The sequence below is a fragment of the Manis javanica genome, chromosome 7, assembly GCF_040802235.1.
Source record: "Manis javanica isolate MJ-LG chromosome 7, MJ_LKY, whole genome shotgun sequence".
NCBI lineage: Eukaryota > Metazoa > Chordata > Mammalia > Pholidota > Manidae > Manis > Manis javanica.
Genome location: NC_133162.1, coordinates 61,293,461 through 61,317,971, shown reverse-complemented (window position 1 = coordinate 61,317,971; position 24,511 = coordinate 61,293,461). Strand labels below are relative to the sequence as shown.

The window sequence follows — 24,511 nt, the reverse complement described above, 5'->3', positions numbered from 1 at the left end:
GCAATGGATTCAACCCTGTTCACCTCCAGTCCTGCCACTGCCTGTTGGCATCTGCTCCAAACTCCAACCACATCTATAATTATTACTAATATATGCATTAAATAAATATTTACCATCATATTTAGGAATACAGGAGCTTAGCCTGCTTAGAAAACATACACTGACTGGATTGTAAAACTATAAAGACAAGGAATGTGCTTTTTTTATTGTTATATATTCTTCATGGTCTAATGCATTAAATAGATTTTTAAAATTCTATCGTAACTATGATAAGTGGTATATACATTCTCCAATGATTCTATTGCAGAGAAGTTTCAAAATGCTTGAACTACCAGACTTATATTTGTTACTTTGTTGGTGCCAAGAAATTGATTTTAGTAAAACACACACACACACACATAAACGCAATCTTTTTACATTGTTTTTACATTAATGCTATTTTTGTATATGCATTACTGGCAAATTAATTCTTTAGAAGCACTGTGACTTTCACACAGGAGTTCAGTAAATGTTGAATTAGACTGAATTACTTCCCCACCTTGTATCCAACTAAGTAAAATGAGTCCCTCTATTTTATACCCATAAATTAAATGAGATAATATATTTTTAAGCCCTTAAAAGTCATAGTATGAAACAACTGGGTGTTGTTAAGATTAAGAATACATCTCTTAAAAATAATAGACTTCTAAAAAAGATAAATATTAGGAAAACACTGAATCTGAAGCCTATTACATAATTCTATGGATAATGTAGAATTACTTGAAGACTTGATATTTATGCTATTGTTAATTTCCTCTCTGTTTCTCTGCCCTAGTTTATATGCCAGGTAATTTCTGGTACTATAGATAAAGTAATGTTTAAGAACAAAAGGATCATCTGAGATAAGCACTTAATCCAATCTTACTAAGGGGTTCATATTCATTTACAAAAAAAGGATTTGAATAAAAAGAAACAGAAGAAAAATGTTATTGCATGTTCATTATATGGAATTAGCAAGACTATAATATATTTACACAATCTTCTGAAAAATACAGTGTTAAAAATGAGAAAAGTTCACTGCTTCTTATTTTTCAGCACTTTGCTCTGCAGGAATTTATACTTCATTGTATTTATATCCACTGTTTATTTTCAGTGCTAGGCAGCCAGACAGACTGAATCTTTTGAGGTTCATCTTAATAGTTTTCTAATTTGGCTTTGATGTTGATTTAATTAGCCTTTGCATGATTTTAATTGCCTGTATCTAAAACATGTATTTTGTGTATGTATTTGCTGAAAGGTTAATAACTGAATTAAAGAAAAAACAGTGTGTAACTAACTACTGGCTTCCAAAACTGACACTCAAGATTAGTATAATGCATACTTAATTTTTAGCTAAGCCTTTTAGTGAAGAAAATGACATATGGACTATTTTACTACTATAGTGATGAGAAGATAATCAAAAGAGTAATACTCTAAATATTAATGAAAGTTTGGTTTTGTGTCCATATTAACATATTTTCCCATTAGAAAAATTTAGTGAACTAAGTTTTTCTGTAAATAGTAACCATCAAATTAGAAGCTAAGAATGTAATATTGTTTCTTTTTATTGGTATTGCTAGCATGGTGTGTTAATCCTGTATAAGAAAAATAATGCATTTAGAGGCCTTTGCAAATGAATGATTATAACTTTCGCTCAAACTGTTGCCATCCAGAATAAACAGACACTATTTGTATCCATTTATATCTTTTGAACTCCAGCTCTCTTCAAAAAGCAGCTGAATAGAAGACCCATGAGCACCAACAAAATTGCTGTAATAGAAAACTTCAGCACACCCTGTAAAGCCAGAACCTGGGCCAAATGCCAGAAATAACCAATGTATGCTGTGTGATCTCACACAGGTTACTTACCTTTCCTGGACTAAAGTTATCCATCAAAAAGGTGGTAGTAATCATTTATAACTACACACATAATCATAATAACATAGAGTAAATGGGTAAATACATGTAAAGCATTAAATGCATTATGATCTTACTATTTCAAATTGACTCAGAGAAAATACTCGTAACATTATGATTATCAAGAGGAGGGAGAATAGCAGCGCCATGGAGTTAGTTTTTAAAAATTTCCTCACACAGAATTGTAAAAGAAACTTGTTTTTATAAGGGGTACTATATAGGGAATATCAAATCATGTAGTGGAAAATTCATATTTTTACTGCAAATAGAAGAATTTAAATGGTGGTGAGATAATATTAGAAAACAGTAAAAGTGCCTTATTAAATACCCATACTTTTGTTAACATGACAAGACTATAAATTCACAGAAAACTCATTTTAAAAATCAGTCTAAGTAAAACAGAGACATACTATGTAATATTGATGTAAAAACTATTCTGCTGACATAAAAAACTTAATGAGAATCATTTTATCCCAGAATGCAGAACCGTAGCTGAGAAACATAATTGTGTTTGAATAGATCATTAAACGAAAAATAATTTTTGACATAGTTAAAAACAAAAGTACATTTTTAAGGCAGTGTTTTATTTAAATAGAAGGAACAACTGATAAATTTGGTGAATCTATAAAAGACAAAAACAAGCCAATGAGCAAAGACTGTCTTAGAAATGTAATACACTAAGCACTTAAAAAGGTACATTGACTTTATTAACTAATGTCACATAGGCAGTCTTGAATTATCATATATAAACATATATACACACACAATCAGAAAGGAACATTATGGTCTTCTTTCTTGAGACTATAAAGGAGCTGCATTTAAAAAGATTAAGAAAAAAATCCATCGAGAAGAAATGAATAAGCCAACTACGGTTTATAATATTTTAACGGAAGGGAGGGAAGGTGCATTACTCTTACTTGAACAGTTTCTCTATATTAGTTCCTATATTAGCTGCTTTGATTATCTCTTTATATAATCCATGATGCACGATATTGTCATTTCTGCTTTTCAGATGAAGAAACTAAGATTTAAAGAGGTTAAATTAACTATTAAAAGAAAGGGTCAGACTTTTATATCCAGACATGGATAAAATTCATACCCAGATTTCTCTCCATAACAAAAATAAGATTTGAAATAAAAACAAGGTGAATATCCATTAGAGACTAGAAATAATTTCCCCCCAGTTTTTAGACTACAGACAAGCAAATAAAATGTTTTTTTACAAGAAACAAAATAAAATTTTCTTAAGTAAAAGGTTAATCTGTTTCAAAGGGAAGATTACTAGTCATTCCTTCTATATTTGTCTCTATGACCAAGAGTAATGGCTAATGATTTGAGGGATCTATAAATGTCTATAGCATTGCTGAATGAAGAGGAAAAAAATAGCATGTCAAACGGTATGCTGAAATATTGTATAGCAGCACAGATACAGGCCTCTGTCCTTTAATGCAAAGAAAATATGGACATACTAGTTTTCTAATGCCACTGTAAATTAGTGGCTTAAAACAATACAAATCTATTATATGGTGGTTTTACATGTCTGAGTGGGTCTCACTGGGCTAAATCTAAGATGTAGGCAGACCTACATTCCTTTCTGGCAGCGTTAGCAGTGTATGTATTCCTGCTTCCAGCTTCTAAAATCTGCCTGCCTACCTTCCTCGGCTGTGGTCCCCTCCCTTCTTCAACGCCAGCACTGGCTGAAGGAGTCTTTCTCAGTTTGTATCACCCTGGCCCTGGCTGGCTTGCCTTCTGTCACTTATTAGGACCTTTCTTAGTATACTGAACTCACCTGGATAATCCCTGACATTCAATCCATCCCAAATCCTTAATTAAATCACATCTGTGAAGTCTCTTTTGCTATGTAGGGTAACAAGGATTAGGACATAGGGGTTAGGATGCCTCTTGGGGGAGGAATCATTATTCTCCCTACAAGAGGTATATTAGTAATTTTGTTACAGGATGTAAAATTCAGAGAAGAGACTATGTTTATGAAACAGAAGTTTTAAGGTGCTCACAAATGACAAATTTAGGAAAAGCAAAATTCTGTGACAATACAAATATGAATTTCCATAGCTCTTTTCCATGTACAAACAACATTACTGACAGTGGACCTTAATGGTTGCTAAAGACTGAACTGTATCTCCTGCACTTCCAAAGGTTAGGCCCTAACCTCTAATGTGACTATATTTGGAGATAGGGGCATTATGGAAGTAATTTAAATGAGATTATAAGGGTGGGACTGTGATCCAAAAGTATTAGTGTCTTTGTAAGAAAAGACCCTGGAGAGCTAGCACTCTCCTTCCCACCCTCTCGGTCTCTCTCTTCCCACCACCTCCATCCCACCATGTGAAGACACAGCGAGAAGGCAGCCATTTACCAGCCAGGAAGAGAGGCATCACCAGAAATCAACCCCAGTATCGCCTTGATCTTGGATTTCTAGCCTCTAGACCTGTGAGAAAATACATTTCTGTTGTTATTTATTTATGGTATTTTGTTAAGGCAGCCCTAGTGGACTAGTGCAATTAGTATTTATTACTTAATAACTGAGAAGTTTCAGAGATAAGTGCTTTCTGTGCATTATTCAATTCATTACCATAATAACACATTACTGATTATTCACACTTTTTCAGTGGACACAATGGGGCTTGTCTAGATCAAACAATGGGTCTAAGATTACTCAACTAGGAAAAGGCAATGGATTCAGTACCAAATCTTAATTTGGTTTGGTTTCAAAGACAAACTGAACCTTATTTGGTTTGGATTCAGACAGCATAGATTCTTAACCATTTCACTTTATGGCCTCCCTTCATTTGGGTGATTTTTTAAATCCAATGTAATCCTTAAGCCTCTCTAAAGTTTGTGATTTATCGGGGACCAGGACAATTGTATCAACTAGTTTAAAATTTATATTTAGGCATTTGGTTTTTGGGTTTATATACTTCTATGCCTAAAATCACAGAAAGAGAATTAATATTTCACTCGGTAATTTCTAGGTTTTCTAAATGTTTTTAAATGTCCTAGAGGCTGAGAATATAATATGGTAGAATGAGGCCAGGTAAAGCAAGCCTACATCAGGAAAATGGTTGAAAGACTATGTGTATAATCTGGTTTAAAATTAAAACTGCTCAATGGAAGTATTTTTTATATCTCTCACTGAAAATATCCTTCATCTCTACTTCATAAGAGCTTGAGGCAAAGTAGAAACACCATGAATTCAAAATCAGAAATCCCTTTTCCACATACTTGAGTAGCTTTTGACTGATCTTGAATAAGGACAAAGGCCTGCTTTCTCATCAACCAGGAGGATAATTCTGATGATTAAATATTATAATGAACTTATCACCTCCTGTCTTGCCAATGGGTTTCAGTACTAGGCAAGTTCACTAAGGATTCAATGAGATCAAAGAAATGACAGTGGAACGTTCTTGGGGTGAAAGGGTTATACTCAACTTTATTCCTATGGTGGCAGGTCAATCACTAGAATCCCATTCACTCAGAGTGAGTCTGCATGCAGCAAGCCAGTCTCTGCCTCTGCAGCTCTCTACCCCCACTGCTGTCCCAGTCTCTGTCCTTGGCACTGCTACCACTCTGTTCTGCTCTCCTGCAGCTTTGCAGCCATGCCACTGTGTCACCCAGAGCACTGGGTGGAGCTCTTTATATGGAGTCAATAACAATGTATTGCCAACACGTGTGTAGTGAGCTAGCCAGGTGAGAATCCAGGCCACAGAAACCTTTCACCTTATCCACACTCCAGCCCTCCAGGATTCTTGCCTCTCAATCTATGTGCCCTCAATACTCTGCAACGAGGAAGCTGAACATTGTAAAAGAACCATGGGTGGGCTTTACAATACCCACCTTCTCCAGCCTCTCCAGCAGCAAGTCTTGCAGACACACAGGCCAATCTTGTTGCTTTATTGGTGCCTTCTGCTTCATCCTTGTCTTGCCAATGGGTTTCAGCCCCAGGCAAGTTCACTATAGATTCAATGTGACCAAAGAAATTGACAGCAAAATGTTCTTTGTGGTGAAAGGGTTTAATACCTGGCCTGTTCTCTAGCGGTAGGTCAAGCACTAGCATCTCTGCCTCTGCCCAGAGCACTGGGCCGAGCTCCCCCTATAGCGCAATAATAGCTTATTGCCTACAGGTGTGGAAGTGGCAGCCCAGGAACAGGCCGGTTACATCATCAGGTGGTTTAGGTTCAGTGAGGATCCTGGCTATAGGAACCCCAACTTCCCCACAGTCCTCAGCACCACTGCTCCAGTCTCAGTTATTGCCATAGCTCCATTCATCCAATTTCTTTCTGTCTACTCCTGCCTTTACAAACCAACCCACATCTGGGTCCTCATGACCTTCACAGGGCCCTTTAAATTCTTCCTTCGAGAAGCAGACTGTATTTCCTTTTGTGCTTGAGCCTGAGGATAGAAGTGGAGTGTAGAGTGCTCCACAACCAGAGGAGGCGGCTACTCCTCTCCTGAAAGAACCCGCGGTTGTCAAGTCCTTCTGGCTTTCCACCAGTTTTCAACCAGGTGGGGTCTCAGCCCAGGAGGGGCTGAATCCTCCAGCACTGGCAGGGCCTCCACCCCCACCTGTTCATCAAACTTCCGCTCCTCCATTTCTGGGCTGACAGCAGTACTACTTCTTTCACCTGCCCCATGGCACCTGGCATCCTGCACTCTCATGCTGCTTCCTGTTGGGCTAACAAGACATCCTTTGCTATCTCCAAAGCACTTCATAGTAACGCCATTCCAGTCAGAAACAACTTTTCTTTCTCTTGAGGTGGAGCCCAGTCCGCCACTCTTCGCAGTACCACATGTGCACTGGGGGACACTCAAATGTCTCCCCTTCCATAGGTGCAGGTGCTGAAACACTCCTCCCATCAGGGCAGCCTGTTCTTTTTCCTTGGTCAACAATGAATCCTGCTATCACTAATTGTCTTGCTAATAGGTTTCAGCCTCAGACAAGTTCACTATAGATTCAGTGAGACCAAGGAATGACAATGGAATGTTCCTGGGTTCCTGAAAGAGTTTATTACCCGGCTTGTTCTCCTTGTGATAGGTCAAGCACTGGAATTATGTCTGCATCCAACAGTCTGCAGGTCTGAAATCCTCCTTCATCTCTGCCTCTGCCCAGAGCACTGGGCAGAGCTATTTAATAGTGATTCACTCAATAATAGCTACTTGCCTATGGGTGTGGAAGCAGTAGCATAGCAGCAGGCCAGTTACATCATCAAGTAGTTTAGGGTCCTGGCCATAGGACCCTTCACTTTATCCACACTGCCATAAAAATGTAAAATTTTAGAGTTGCTATCCATAAAAATTGAGAAGTGTTTTGACATACATGTTACTTTCAAAATATTTGCATAGTGAATAAACTATATAAAAGTACATATAAGGGTATTTATATATACTATATATGTATATATTTGGATAAATGTACATGAAATAATTAAAAATATGATATATATATATAGTGTATTGGTCTCTGCCCTTGGTTCCTGGCACAGAGCTCCTAAAATCCCTTGTAAGTAGAGATGCTAGGAGAATCTTTTGTTCTAACATTTAGTCTTTGAACCAGGTTCCTGAAACATAGCTCCTAAGACCTTTTTAATTTCCTGAGTGATAGGAGTGTCTGTGTGGATAAAATGAGAGTTCCTGTGGCCAGGATTCTCACCTGGCTATGGTTGACTGGCTCACTGCACACCTGTGGGCAATACATGGCTGTTGACTCTACATAAAGGGCTCCACCCAGTGCTCTGGATGACACAGTGGTAGGGCTGCAAGGCTGCAGGAGAGCAGAGCAGAGGCTGGAGTGGTAGCAGCACCAAAGACAGAGGCCCAGAGGATGGCTGTGTGGGATGGCTGTGCAGAGAAGCCCAGAGGACAGCTGTGTGGGATGGCTGTGCAGAGAAGCCCAGAGGACAGCTGTGTGGACAGCTGCCCAGAGACAGAGACCAGCTTGTGGCATACAGACTTGCTCTGAGTGAATGGGATTCTAGTGACTAACCTCCCACCTGGAAATAAAGTTGAGTATAACCCTTTCACCCTGAAGAGAGTTTTGCTGTCATTTTCTTTGGTCACATTGAATCCATAGCGAACTTGCCTGGGCTGAAACCCATTGGCAAGACAGTCCGACACTGAGCTCCTGAATCCCTTGGAATTTCCTTGGTGACAAGAATGTCTTTGGTTCTAATAAGGCAACTTTTGGTGGGCTACAGAATGGTGTTGGTCATCAGAAAGATCAAGCCATGATTAGAAGCTTAGAAACTTCAGCCTTATTCCCCCTGTTTTCCTGAGAGAGGAGAGGGGCTGAAAATGGAGTAAATAATCAATCGTGCCTATTTGATGAAGCCTCCATAAAAATTGCTATAATAATGAGGTTTGGAGAACTTACATATTGGTGAACATGTCCACCTATAGTTGAATATGGCACCCAAAGTCCACCAGGATAAGAGCTTCTGCACAGAGATCCTTCCTGACCTTTGTCCTGTGTATCTCTTCATCTGGCTGTCAATCCTTATCCTTTCCTATATAATTGTAGCTCAGGGCTGGAGGGGGATTTCAGCCCCGGGCAGGTTCACTCTGGATTTGGTGAGACTGAATAATAACAATGGAAATGTTAGGGATAAAAGGGTTTATACCAAGCTTTATTCTCACAGTGGCAGGTCGAGTGCTAGAACTACATCTGCATCCAGCAAGCCTGCAGGCAGCAAGACCATCTAGCCTTTGCCTCCAGGGCAGAGCACTTGGCAGAGCTCTTTATATAGCAACACAGACAACAATGGCTCAGCCAACAGGTGTGTAAGCATTGACCTACCAGGAAGGCCAATTACATCATCAAGTAGATTAGAGTCAGGTGAGGATTCTGGCCATAGTAACTTTCATTTTCCCTACACTAATAAACTGATAAATGTGTTTACCTGAGTTCTGTGAGCTATTATAGTCATTTATTGAATCCAAGGAAGTGATTCATGGGAACCTCTGACTTGCAGCTAAGTGGGATGGAAATTGTGAGTAACTTGGGAACCTCCTATTTTCACCTGGCATCTGAAGTGGGAGGCAGTTGTGGGTCTGAGCTTAACCTGTGTGGTCTGTGCTAACTCCAGTTAGAGTCAGAATTGAAATGAATTATAGGATACCCAGCTAGCATTACAGAGAATTGATTGATGAGTGACAAACCCATCTATCTGCTGTCAGAAGTAAATTAGGATATACTTCTCTTGGATCCTAAATTAGGATCCATATGTTGGAATATAAAACAATCATAAAAGCTATGTTTTTGAAGAATCTAATGACATAAAATATTTTTGACAAAATACTGATTGGAGAGAAAAAGCCCAAGATTTTAGACAGAAAATGTGTGATCAGAATGTGTGCTTGTGTGTTGATGTGTATGTGTATGTGTGTGTGTGTGCGTAGCCACAGGAAAAAAAAAAAACCTGAAAGAAAATATGCAAATCTTTAAAACATTCAAAACTATAAGATTGTAATCATTTTCTTCCTTATACATCTTCCCTCATTTTATGTACTGATGGTACTACTTTTATGATTAAGAAAAAGTGTTCAATATGTTGAAAGACTAGAGGGAAAGAGAAAACAGAGGTGTGGGGAAGTTGGGGTTACTGTGGCCAGGATCCTCACTGAACTTAAACCACCTGATGATGTAACTGGTCTGTTGCTAGGCTACTGCTTCCACACCTTTAGGCAATGAGCTACTATATAGAGAGCTCAGACCAGTGTTCTGGGCAGAGGCAGAGACGCCAGTGCTCGACATACTGCAGAGAGAACAAGCCGGGTAATAACCCTTCACCCCAAAGAACGTTTTGCTGGCAATTTCTTTGGTCACATTGACTCCATAGCGAACTTGCCCGGGGCTGAAATTCACTGGCAAGACAAGAGGCTACAAAACATAATATAGAAAAAAATGAAGTATCTTGAAATAAACTTCATTGGTTCTTTTCTATGCCTTTTCCAAAATGTCATCATTTGTATCTAAAAAGCCTGAGGAAACACTATGTGAATATTTACTTTTTCTGCATTGAAAAGCCCTGGCTGATGCTAGCTAATTATATAATTTTTTCCTGCTAAAATAAAATAAATTTGTTTTTTTGTTGCTCATTTGTCTCTAAGAAGATACCTAGGCATATATGATTTACTTGTGAAGACTTAACCAAAAAGCAATGACTAAAGAGAGAAGCAACCTTCTCTAAGCATGATCTAATTATTTATCTGTGTATCTTTGTTAGTTCATTAGTCATCTGGTACATATCATATTTAATAATTAGATTTTTGCAGAAATTTTAGAATATAAGATGAAACAATTTAACTACAATTAAATATAGTCCTTAGAAAGTACTTAATGAATGCTTGTCAAATAGGGGTCCATAGTTCTTGCACTATGTCAAGTACAAGATTATCTTTAATTTTCTCTAAAACTTCTTAAGGGAAAAAATAATTTTTTGAAGCAAAAAAGTAAGCTTTCAAAAGTTCACGTAATCAGTTAGAATTGTCAAGCACTAGTCACAGTAAAAATGGAAGTAAAATTTTCATTATGATATAAAGTAAAATCTAGCACTGTAACTTTTAAGTAATATGCCACTCCTATATACCTATCTGCCATAATGCCCACCTAAGTATTTTGGTCAACCACATTTGGGTCCTAAGTTAAATTTTGAAAAGAAAATAGAATGTTTTTGGTTTGTCTACCCAACATTTGTTCCTCCCTTATTTTGGACACAGACCTCCATCTTTTCCCCCTTGGGTTACTGTATCTCCATATTCCATGTGCTCTAAGTGGAACTGTCAATCACAGTGCTTTGTATTCCACCCTTGGCCAAGGGTAAGTCTCAACCCATGTTAATCATATTCCCTGCCTTGGGCACTTGACCTTTGAGCTGACTGCCAGTTGCTTGTATGTTCATGATCCTAGCTGTGTTAATGCTATTGCCCAAAAAAGCACTGTTTTTAGTTTCTTACTAAGATTCCTAAAATTTATATGGGCTTTTGTCTTTCCTTGGGTCCTGTTCAGCTTCTCTTTTGATTGTGCAAGCCACCAAGTTTTCTTCTGGTAAGTTTTTTTTAGTATAAGCCATCAGAGATGGTTCCTGTTGCTTCATACCAAATAACCATCCCAAGTACTGTTTGGAATGACCAGTTTAGTCCACATCAGAGAATAGGTCGTTTCTCACTACCAATAGAAAGAGTTTGCATTTTTCCTTTTAAGGTACAAAAAGACATTATAAATGCAAATTTTCCATTAAGCATTGTCAAACTTAATCTTATATTTTACCATATTTTCCCTTTGGCATCATGGGATATAATAATGATAACATTATTTTGGCCATTCTTTTTTGGGAAAAATGTCCTGTATTTTTGTAGATGCATTATCTGGTTATCAATCAAGATGGGGGTAACTCTACCAAAAGACTCTAAAAGACTGCAGTTCTATCATATCACAACCTACAACCACTGATTATACAAAGAACTTAGAAACATGGAGAATCTACATACAATAGCCTGCACTAGTAGATGAAGGATTTTAGTATGTGATTGCTGTACTTTAAAGTGTCACTCAAATATATCACAGCTATAATAATAAAAATAATAGTTACAATAATTATTACAGCTCTTGTATTGGGGGTTTTCAATGTTCTAAGTCAAGTACTTTGCAGACATCATTTTCCTTAATATTCTCAAGCACCCTAAGAGGTAGAGACATAATTATCCTGACATAAAGTTGAAGTTCTGAAGGTTAGAGAGGTTAGTAAAGATCAAAGATATATATGGAATCTAGGCCTGTCTGATATTGAAGTTGGGGATCTTAAATTATTACATTAGATTTTTAGGTATCTGCCTTTTCTCTGCTGCTATATTATGGTAATGTTGATTTTGAGCTGTTTCATTAATAAATCATCTCAATTGTAAAGTTTTTCTTAATACATTTTTTACACATTTCCTTTACCTCTTCTTTGATCTCATGTTTATCTTAGCATTTATAGAATATCATCAAATAGGAATCTTCTGCAAATGAAACTTAATTGCTATCCTAAGTTAGAGGATCTAACTTTTGTGCCTTTTAATAAAACAAAACCATAGCAACTCTATCAAGGAATCTTGACGGCAAGCATATGCTGTAAATTAATAATTGGCAACACTTTCAAAATTGAAAGTGACAGCATTTAAAATGATGATTTCCTTTAAATTGTTTGTCTGAAATTATTTTAAAGATAGTACATTAGAAACTAATTAGGTACAAGATATCAAGAAGGAGAAAAACAAGATTGATTGATTGAACTAATAAAAGTTCCTGGGGTTGAAAAATGCGAGTTAGCTTTGGAAGAAGAATTGATTAGTAGACTTGTGTTTTGAATAATGATTAAAAAGAAAGACAAACTAAATTTATGATTCTTATCTCTGGAACATAAAATTTTTAGTCTCTGCTCTTGAATTCATATAATATGTAAATTAATATGAAATGCATGCTTCATAAATATATAAAATTTAGAAAAGTCAAGAGATGTTCAAGAATACATTAAATTTTAAATTGTGTCTAATATGCAGATAAGCCCCAAATTCCCTTACCTGCTATAATTTCCCTGTTTTCCTTTACATACAAGTCCCCTCTACTTATTTGACATTACCTGTAGTCATCGTATTGCCCAACTAAGTGCCATTCAACTTATTAGCCATGAATCTTCTTGAATATTGTAACATTAGATGCTTTCACCATCCTCTGCTTTTCTTAAACCCCTCCTTCTCCTTTGCCTAACAGGCATCATTCTATAAATTTTGCTCCTCTATTCTATGGCTTTTTCAATGTTTGTTCTTTTCTTTCATTCACTAAATGAAGGATTTCCCTCAAATTCAGTCTTTTTCTGTTCTTCTATACTGCCAGTTTCTCAGACAGGCCAGATGGCCCTGGAGGATCATTAATTCTCCTCTTTTGTCACATTCACGAGCATTGAGGTCACTGGATCCGGGTCAGCTCACTGGACTAAAATGCCTCTTTGATACAAGCTCCTTAGCTTCATCAGCTTTCCTGCTTTGGTATATATTTCCTTGACCAGGAAACTACCATTGTTATATGGCCAATGAATTTTTCCTTACCTTCATTTCCTAATTCCTTCTAAATATATTGACCAGTACCATTCTGAGTACCTTGCTTTTGGCACCTTAAAAGGTATGTTCATGTACGTGAAAGTTAAATTCTCTCTGTGGGCTATAGAAGCTAGACAGCTGCTTTTTAAATATGATGCCTTTCTGCCTGATTCTCCCAATTAAATCTCATGGCATTTCATTTATACTTATACCATATGATGCTAGTTACCCTTTCTATAACATTTCCTTGGCTTAAGTAATCATTTTATATGACTTCTTCCAAACTTTGTATGTCTAGTCTTTGAAAGTTCACTTCCTTATTTATGACTACTTTCTAGATTTAATTCATGTTACCAGAATTAAAAGTACAAAATCATCCTTGACTTATTCCTTTCTTTTTTTGGCTAGTCATCAAGTCCTGTCAACTTTTCTTTTGATTATGTCCTAACATTTTCCCCATCTCACTGGCTGGTGAAGGTTAATTTTATACATTAACTAGACTGGAATAAGGGAAGACCAGATAGTTGGCAAAACATTATTTCAATGTCTGTGAGGGTGTTTTGGGACTTGAATCAGTGGACTAACTAAAGAAGACAGCCCTCACCAATAGTTTGGCATCATCCAATTGGTTGAAGGCCTAAATGGTACAAAAAGGTGGAGGAAGAGTGAATTTGCTCTCAGCTTGAGCATGGTTGTCCTTTTGCCCTCAAACACTGGTACTCCTGGTTCTTGTACCTTCAGACTCACATTGGAGCTCACAGCATTACCACTGGCTTCCCCAAGTTTCAGTCCTTTGTATTTGGACTGGAACTACACCATCAAATTTTGCCTCCAGACTGTACACAGCCAATTTGGGATTTCTCAGTCTCCAATATTACAAGAGCCAATCCCTCATAATAAATCTTTTTTCTACCTTTATATCATCTATATCTATATATGAATCTATATGTATACCTATCTATGCCTATAACCTACTGCTCTGTTTCTCTGGAGAGCCCTAAGACATTGGCCTAATACTTGTTGAAGACTGGACTATATTTTTTAACTTCACTCTCTCTCTTTCCAAGTTATCCTACATGTGAACTTTTGTCAAGTTATTTCTCTGCCTAAAAAAGTAATCTACAAGTTGTGAAAAACAGACACAGGGAGCATCCTAAACATTCAAATTCCCATCTTCTATTTCCAGATATCTTAATTCAGTAGGTTTGAAGGAAAAGAATACAAAAAATATTTTTAAACAAGCATCTCAAGTGATTATCATCAGACAGTTCAAAGACCATGATCTCTTCTTATAGATACCTACCCTCTTACAGCATTTAGAAAAATGTTTATGTTGATCAAATACTCAAAGTATTTGTTTAATGTACAGTTTTATCATGATCCCTACAGCATGAAAGTAATATTTGAGGAGTTATGTGAAAGGAAACAGAATCATATTAGATGTGTTTCAAAATTAAATGAACACAGCTGTTGTAAGTAAAATAACTTAAAAAGTACTAATCTGTTTGAAAGCCTATATATGTGTATGTGTATATACATACACATACATACAACCACATATATCATTGCTTGCTTTACTTCTTATATACATCTCTCAATGTGTCCATTAATATAATTTATATTATTCTTAAAATTAAGATACACAACTTTCTTACTAATTAAATATGAAATACAGTCCAAGTCTTCATGTCTCATTTTAATTATCTTTACTCTACATAACTGTAATGAATAACACTACCATTAGTTAAAGAGTAATAATAATTACAAGGGGACCCACAAAGTCTTTACCAATCCATGTAATATAATCAAAGATAGTAAGTGATAACTGATACCAGGATCAAAATAGTACAATCCCAGTATCCTATGCTGTATACATATAGACCACTTTTATCTCGAATGTCTGGATTTGGCTGTTTGATCCTACATCTTGCATATTATTACCACTTTGTATATTTAACTCATAAAATGTCTTTGTAAGTGTGATGCAATTCACAATCACTGAGAAGAATTATAAAATTATCATTCTGTTAATTATTCCAGGTTAAAATGACATACATTTTGGCCAAAATCAATCATAACAAGATTGAGGAGTAAGTACAATATGACTTTTTAATATAAATAGTAAATGTGAAAAAGGTAAAATTGAGTAGAGCAATAGATAACCTTATAACATTTTTTTGATAGAAAACATTAAAGCATGGCCTCAAACATAATGAACTAGGGAAATTCTCTGTTGTATTGGCAAAGAGGTATTTACTGTTTTTCCTCAAAATAGATCTTCTCCACCTATATCTATACTCTCCTTCAAGATCCATCACAAACTAAACTTTTCTGAGATCATCTGCATAGCACCCATGTTCCTGGGACAATACTGCATTTGATATTAAATCCTTGCCTTGGAGAACTCCCAGACCAATATATTTGTTCCCCATATGACAGGGACAATGGATGATTAAGGAAAGTTTAAAATATTATATGGACTTTAAAATGTGCCTTATAAAGTATTAGGAGTTTATATGAATACAATGAAGGAAGGATGTTTTAGAGAGGGAATAATGCAAAGAAAGACAGCTAAGTGTAGTTATTGTTTGAGATCAAGGGAAAAAAACTCAATACAAAAATTGTGAAATGCAGTGACTTAGAAAATGCTGAGCAGGATTGAGAACGCCACTGAAGTTGAAAAAATGAAAACTTCTCAAGGTTCATCCTATTTATGTTCCACCTATGTGGCATTTTCCTCCATATTTCTTTCTATTATTTAAACATAATGCTGGAATTAATTTTTGTTTATTAATGGAAGCTTTTCTTTTCTTAAAATAATTAACCAGCCAGTTGTGCTGCTTGTTAAAGCTGGTCAAAACAGAATGTGTCACTAAGAAAAAATAATGCTCATTTTCTATTTATTATAAGAAATCAAAATAATCAATCTAATAACTATCAAAATTTTTAGTGAAATATTAAAAAGACTTGTACTTATTCTATAAATGAGGTCTCACCTTAATTATGTAACAACAGACTGTAGAGGGTCAGTGACTGCATTCGTGAATAGTATGAAGAATTAATGTATTTAGTAGAAAATTCTGATAATGTCCCCATATTTTTAATGGCTAATGTGATTACGTACATATGCTTATGTAATCCAGATAGTTGCTTCAGCTTTCCATTTCTGGACATGTTGATATTTCTATAATATATATGACTTAACAGATTTTATTTCTTCTGTGCAGTTTCATGTGCATTTAATAGGGCTTAATTTGACTATTGAAAGACAAGTTTTTCTGAAGCTTAAGTTTCTATTGTATAGTTTTGGAGCTTCATTATTAACCATGTGATCACTGCTGTCAGTAACAGAATAGTTGGTTGCAAAAATATTTATATTTTTTATCAGTGAATGACCTCTATTTTGAACTCTGATTTAAATTCAGATTAAAAAGGCAAAGAAAAAAATTAAATTATTAACTGTTTTCATTAAACAGAAGTTCCCAAGAATAAAGAAAATTATACCTCCTGTCTTTAAGCCCTGGGCTTAAATTTTGGTATAAGTTAAGCAGAACAATTTTATGCAGTCCTAGACTCTTAAATATTTTAACTTTAATTACCCATGAAAGCAAGATAAAATATTTTCTCATGAAACATGATTCCTTCATGATACACATGAAGAAATACATGTTATAATCTATACTCTAATTTAGAAAGGTCGATCACACATCTTTGGCATTAGTTCAAAAAATTACTTTTTGGGTCAATGGAAGCATATTGCCTCAATACATTTGGTCAGAGTGTATTAATAAAATTCCATAACTATTCGAAAATTACATTTCCTAGCAAAGCTCTTTTTGCACAACTCAGTTGTTTTCTTGGACAGACAAAATTTTGTTTCATTAAAAATATAATTGTTTCAACTGTATATTTATATAAGAAATCTAGAATACTTGAGACAAAAATACCATAAAGGATATCATGGGGATTAGTTGTCCAATTTTAAAGTAATAAAGTATGAATTTACTCTCCAAAAACTGTGCTCATATATTTATAGTACAAATAAAAGGTCTTGAATATACCTGGGATTTTAAGACTGAAAAAATAACATGTGACATGTTACAATGTTGTTATCCAAGTTATATGAGGAATGCTTTTGTAAGTTGGTCAATCATGAGTAAAGAGTCATTAGCACTATTTGTCAGTTCTTCTGTTTAGAACCAGGAAAGCTAAGGAAATGAAATGTATTACAAGTTTGTACCCTAAAGCAAAACCACAAAATGAAATCAATAGCATTTGAGTTGTTTTATCACCAGTTTAAGGTTTATCTTAATTGTCCTGTCACTTATTCTTGATTGAAAGGCTAGTTATTGAATCAAAACACAAGGATGTTTCATATAAAGAAATGTCGTTTTTTCTTCCACATTTAAAGATAATTATAATTTCACTATGGAAGAAAAATTGCACTTCAATTATGGGATTCCATAAATCAAACTGAGCTATCAAGGTGTATATTATTGCTTTTGTTCTACATAAAGATAAAAGAATGGTGATGACTTAGTGGCAGAAACATTTATACAAGTTTCTCTGGAAGTTTTCCTGGACACAGACTCCTTCAAGTCTCCTTGCTACCAATAACATTCTATCCTAAAAACCTAAGAGAGATTGAGTTGGTCTAGGGAGGTAGGGAGTGTAGACAGGAACAAAAAAATGACTCAGTTTTGAAATAACATTAGAAATATTAATGCATTCAATTTATCTTTTACTCACAAAATGAAGATACTTATTCAGTCAAAATAATGCTCAATATAGGAGCCAGGGAACAAAATATGGATACCAGACAGAATGGGACCAGCAGAAGAGAAATATAAACTGGGAATCTGGAGGATAAGAAAGTTTGTGGTTGAAGGAGAGCTGAGAAATCAACACTTACTTTCTAGTTGTATAGGAGGGAAAGAAATCCTTCAAAGCTTTCCAGAGTCCCTACAATGTCAAGTACCAGGAGGGAGCTTCTATGCATATTTCCATGATTAAAACAGCACATGGTCTCCATCTATTGCAATGACTACCTAAATTATGGCAATGAAAGGGCTCTGAGTAGGCTATGGTACAGGGAGCAGGGGTGGTATACATGCTATGTATTTGCAAACTATCAGCTTGATATTCAAGTCCTTTCATAATATGACCTTAACTGTCCCATTATCCACTGGACAAGTTTTTGAACTTTCACTCATTGGAAAAGTACTTGTTGAGTACATTTTTGTGTTTTGCATTTTAGACTATTGACATATGTCAATGAACATAACAGACAGGACTCCCTGCCTTCATACAAAACAGTGTAAATTCAGTCAAAATATTTTGACTGCCTTCTACTCTCCAGCCACTCTAAAATGGTATGCTTAATATGGAAATGTGGAATATAATTATAAAAGTCTATTTTTTATTTTCTACTCTCCCTTTTTTCTGCTGATTTGAGGTAGTCTTTTTACTGCTGTTTAATAAAAGTTCAAGATACCCTATGACACAAAATGATTTTTTTTAGTTAATAGAAAATACTATAGTTATGGTTAAGCTTTTTTAAAAAAAAGATCATCTAATTCAATATATTAATCAATACTTCAAATTTCACTTAAAAGTAAACTGTTCCTCCATCCCAGCTAAGATGTGTTCCTGGATAATCTCCTACCTTTGGAGAAGAGGTTATAAGAGACTTCTTTTTTCTTTATTAATCATCTCCTCACCTGTTTACTAGAAGCTGTTTTTTTTTAAACACTCAGGCTACCATCATCTGGTGTTGGAGATGGAGGAGGTAAGGTTGGTAAGGTAGGCAGGTGATTTCCAACTTAAATATCACTACTGAGAAATGGTGAAACACTCTTAGGGGCAATCCTGTGTCAATGGAGTGAAATATTTAAGTCAAAGAAAGAAAAATGAGTTAAGGCTTTTATATTAAATTCATGTTCGGTTATAAGGACCACAGACAAACGTTTATTAATGCACAAGAATATAGAAAATGGTGTTCCTATAAGTCTGCTCTGAGGAGTTCTCTAAAGGAAAAGCCATAGATAATTTATTTACTGGTATCAACAGGGACAACATAATATTACTTCAAATTAGATGTGTCGAAAAAGGAAGTCAATGAGGCAGAAGCACTGCTCACAGTCGGAAATATACAAATAATAACAAAGGGTGGGGTAGGGAGCTAAGTGTATTACTTAAAGTAGAAGAATTAGAAAAAGGGTCAGCAAACTACATCCCCTTGGTCAAGTTCAGCCCACGACTTGTTTTAGTAAGTAAGATTTTATTGGAGCACAGCCACGTCTATTCATGTACATACTGAAGTACAGCCCACTCTTTTAAAAAAATATATATTGTCTCTTCTTTCTACAATAACAGAGTTAAATAGTTTCAACAGAGACCATATGGCCCATAAATCAAAAATATTTGTTTGCTCAGAAGTTACAATTGGAGTATCATAGTGAATCAACTCATTATGTTGAAAAGCAGTAAATAAATGAAATAATTTTTTTCTGCTTTTCCTGTAAGAGCAGGACTTCAAGGCAACCAAATGTTTAATATAGAGATTTTCTTGGCAGAAATGTTTGGCTAATAAATATAGAAGAAATTGAAGGAAGGAATTAATAGATAGGAAAAGACTATCAGAGGCTGTAACCAGCACAAAATGAGAGTCCTAGGGATTTGGGGTGCCTCCTAAATAAAGGAGTGAATATCACAGGATCTATTTGTAAAAAAAAAAAAAAACCCTGATTTTAAGCAAGTCTCCAGCTAAAATTACCAATTTACAGGAAATAAAGGAGATAAACAAAAATATGAAATGACCTCTTGGAGATACAGGTATCAAAATCCAGGCTTCAGAAGTCTGGTTTCTACAACAAATATCATAATAAAAGAAAGGGGTGGTGAGAGATAAGCGTATAGATTAAAAGGCACTTGAAAGACCTATCAACCATTTGCAATGTATGGACCTTTTGTATATTATATTAATATATTTAAAAATGAATACTAATATTTTAATATGACAGTATTGATGAGTGTTTATTAATTTGGGGGGATTAATAATGATATTGTGATTAATTTTTAAGAGTAACATATTTTTCATTTCAAAAAATGAAATATTATTTTTTTGATCTGCTTCAAAATAACAGAGTTGGGGAATAGCTGAAAGTGTGGAATCAGTGTTTCCTAGGACTTGATAAGGATGAAGCTGGGGAGTTGACACTTGGAGTTCATTACAACATTCCCAGTAATTTTATATATATTTGAAATGTCTATACTAAATTTTGAGTATTCCTAGTGTCGAATTTATGAAATAAGTTGTAAAATTTTAATTACTGATTTGCATTATTTTAATTATTAATTTCATTTAAATATTAAGTCCAGTTACAGCATAGTTGTAAAACCTACTTTGAAAATGATTTCATTAACAAATTCTTGGTAAAGAGATTACAGTAAAAACTTCCTTCATGAATCAAACCTCCTGTTTACCTTTATTCATATAATATGTGGTAGAGCTGAAAATTATGGGGCAGCTAACTTTGAAGCAGGGATAAACTTCTAAACAATTAATTAATTAATTACTCTCAACTAACATAATGGACTTACTATTTGCACAGCTAATGAACTAAGGACTGATTATATGCCATTAACAGTTATTAATAAATGAAACTGTTTGAAATAAATACATGTTTTTGTATTTCAGGAGGCAAAGGTCAGTCATAAAATGTTAATAACAATATTCAAAGTATCAGGCATTAAACAACTAACATTTAGCTTTTAGGCTTCATGCATTTCTTTGAGGGTATTTCATCAATTTGCTAATTGGTGTAAGCTTTACATGAATATTTGGGTACATATGAGTATAGGTGGGTATATTAACTAAACTTCTATTAACCTTAGATTTACATTTAAGTTATAGTAATGAGAACTAGTTTTATTATATTCACATATGAGATATCAATATGTTTTTGCTCCTAGAAATCAGAGTTATTTCTTGAAAAATGCTGTTCTACAACCTAAAAATTTAGCAAAATTTTCTTTCTAAATCTAACTGCTCATTTGTTTCAAAGAAAGATGACATTTATTTTTATTTTCAAAGAAGTAGTTACATTACATACTTTAGAGCAACTTCCACATTTATTTTTATTTACAATGAGGTAGTTACATTACATACTTTAGAGCAACTCTAACCTTCAGACTCCTGGTTTAGTCAACTCAATTATAATTTGAAGCATCCTCTATATTTTTTAAAAATATAATTTTATACAGTTTACAGATTTTAAGAACTCAAGGGACCAGTCTGCTATTTTTATACAATTTAATTATGCAAGTGATACATAATCATTGAAGACGTGTATAGTCTTTTCATTGTATATACACTTCATTGAATCGTGAAGTGTATAATCTGATTTGGCTACAGCTGTGCAGCCCTCTATATACACTAGGTTAGTAAATAAGATTTGAAATAAATGAAATGGAGTGAATATTTTTATGATCATCAATTGCTGAACTGATAGAGAAAATTCCAGAATTCATTTTTTGCCAGTTACTCTCACTTTATTCTCCTTTTTTGCACCCTGCTTGGGCTGTCTTGCTCTGGCGTTCATACGTGTACCCGTTCTCTGGCTCTCATGAGCTCTTCTCTTCCCTCCTTCTGCTTCTAAAGATGCTGATGGATGCAGTGCTCTGACTGATGTCCAGGACTGGTTCCACACTGCAAGGTGAATGTTTCAGATCCTGTTTTCCACTTCATGCATTCTCTGGGTCCCTATACTACTACTGGTTAAATTAAATTTGGTTTTCTTGAGTCTTCTGGATTCTAAAAAAGTTGGATGTGTTTATAAAAAGAGGAACTGTTTATTAAAGTGCAAAGGATGTACCTCAATAGATGGAAAAGAATAGCATTGATCTCATTTTGGTAATATATGTCAGAATCTCTGCTAATCCTCTTCACTAATTGACTTTTTCTTGCTTCTCTGTATGGGTAAACTATGTTTGTGCAAAACACGAATGTCAAAGAAAGATTTTGGAGTCAAAAGATGTGAGCTTAAACCTCTGCCTTTTCATCTACTGACAGTGTCATTATTTTAAAAAATCACTTAACCTTTACTTGTCTTTGCAAAATGGGGATAATAATTCTCCTCTCCTGGAAATGGATATTAATTAAATATGATACATATAAATTACAATAAATGTTAGTCACTCTTTTTAAGATGCACCTTCCTCTGCTTTCAAAAAATATATAAATACAAGAAGCTACACAAATCAGAGAATGTCTACCAGTTATGTGTCCATTAAAAATATACATTCTAGAGAATTAACCAGAGCCTTACAGAAGGATTAAGAATAGGGTTTATTATTTAACATACACATTTTAGAATGATGGCATTCTAAAAATATTATATACAAAGTATAAAAATAGTGTGTTATCTCCTTGGTATTTCAGGAATATGAGCCACTCTCTGCATTGTCACATATCAGCTGTTAAAGTGAACATGCAATCCATCATCTCCAAGAACTGATGGTCTTTTTATGTTCTCCACTGGTAACTTCATTTTAGACATTTGTATTTCATTAGGAAAGTAGCAGAAACATCATAAAATACTTCTGAAATGCTTAAGTAAAGTAAACTTACTTTTCGAAGGAACTCGGAGATTGGCGAGAACCACTTCCAGGGAGTCAGCTTGGACTCGAAGTACGTAGCTCGTCCTTGTCTCATAATCCAGAGGAGCATCCACATAGATAACACCAGTGATGTTATTAATTCCAAATGTATCTACAATTAAGATACAATTCCCTGGTCACTTCCCTCACACACTAAGAAAATAGTATTCTCTTTACAAGGCACCATGATTTTAAAAATGCTATTTGTAACAAGAGTGATGCATAAAAGGTGACAAGACACTGGCTTTCAGAAACTATGTTCCAGCTCTTCAAATTATCAACATTGGTGTATCCTTGAGTATATACCTTGATTTTCTAGTTATTTTGAGATTCTCCTGGGAATCAATGTTTCCATGGTTAATTAAATTTCAGAAACGAATACTATATCCCTCACTATCCATGAGGTCCTGCATCATACTAAAAGGCAATAATATGTTCTGTTTTAAATAATTCAATTTAATTTTGTTTGACCAAAATTTATATAATTTTATTGGATTCTTATACTCTTATCATTCAAAGCATCTTGTTATCCTTTAGAGTTACTTTTCTGTTAAGAACTCTTTAGGATAAAAACTTAAGCTCATATATTGATTATTTAGAAAAAATAATTTGTTATTTTAAATATCTTAAAATACCACGATGAAATTTTTTTTACTAAGGTATCATTGATATACGCTGTTATGAAGATTTCACAAGAAAAACAATGTGGTTATTACATTCATCCTTATTCTCGAGTCCCCCTCATACTCCATTGCAGTCACTGTCCATCAGTGTAGTAAGATGCCACAGAGTCCCTATTTCTCTTCTCTGAGCTACACTGTCTTCCCCTTGACCCCCCACACACCATGTGCACCAATCATGATATCCCACAATCTCCTTCTCCCTCCCTCCCCCTCCCCCTTCACCCCTCCCCCAGCCCTCCCCTTTGGTAACCACTAGTCACTTGGAGTCTGTGAGTCTGCAGCTGTTTTGTTCCTTCAGTTTTGCTTCATTGTTGTACTCCACAAATGAGGGAAATCATTTGGCACTTGTTTTTCTCTGTCTGACTCATTTCACTGAGCATAATAACCTCTAGCTCCATCCATGTTCTTGCAAATGGTAGGATTTGTTCCATGATGCATTTTAAAAATAAACTTGCTCATATATATTGGACTCAAAGTAGGTCACATGAGTAAACTTTATAATATCCTATCTCATCCATGTTTCATATCTTTTCCTCAATTTATTTTTCTCCATAGCATTTATCACCATCTAAAATACTTTATAGTTATTAGTTTAATGATTTTTATTTCCTATCTTCTCTTATCAAACTGTTAAATTCTGTGAGGGCAGGTATCTGCCCATTAAGTTCATTGCTCTCTCCTGCATGCTTGGAAGACAACCTAGTACATGCTCAATTAATAGTTGTTGAATTAATTTAATAAATCAATGAACTGAGTGTAAAGATAGCTATTGTTGGGGAAGGAGGGTAATAAGTAGAGTGGCTCTGCTATCTTCAAGGATGAGACCAGATAGAATCACAGGGATAAAGTATTGGAATAAATGAAGACAGTACAGCTTCAGACAAATGTTACAAGTCAAGGAAAAAGGAAATTCGGTGATATTTAGGGAGAGGGCATAGCAGCATGACAGACACAAAGAAGAAAGGTGCTAAGAAAAGCAGGGTGAGGAACTGCTGCAGTGGCATCAATGCTAGTAATGGTCACTGAAATACTTGGAAAGGGCCTTTTAATTTCCTGGCAAACCGCTTACCAGCATTAATACTCATTCATTTATAACCTTAAATATTGAATATTCATGTGTTTATTTAATACATAGTAACGAT

At 35.0% G+C, this 24,511-nt stretch overlaps 1 protein-coding gene across 4 annotated transcripts in view; it reads right to left on the bottom strand.

Moving 5' to 3' along the window:
* PCDH15 (protocadherin related 15) overlaps window positions 1-24,511 on the bottom strand; it is a 1,663,341-nt gene that overhangs the window by 107,741 nt on the left and 1,531,089 nt on the right. For all 4 annotated transcript variants that reach the window (XM_073241042.1, XM_073241040.1, XM_073241039.1 and 1 more), the window contains one exon: window positions 22,658-22,798. In XM_073241042.1, the coding sequence (XP_073097143.1) occupies window positions 22,658-22,798 (141 nt within the window). The remainder of the gene's footprint in view (window positions 1-22,657; window positions 22,799-24,511) is intronic.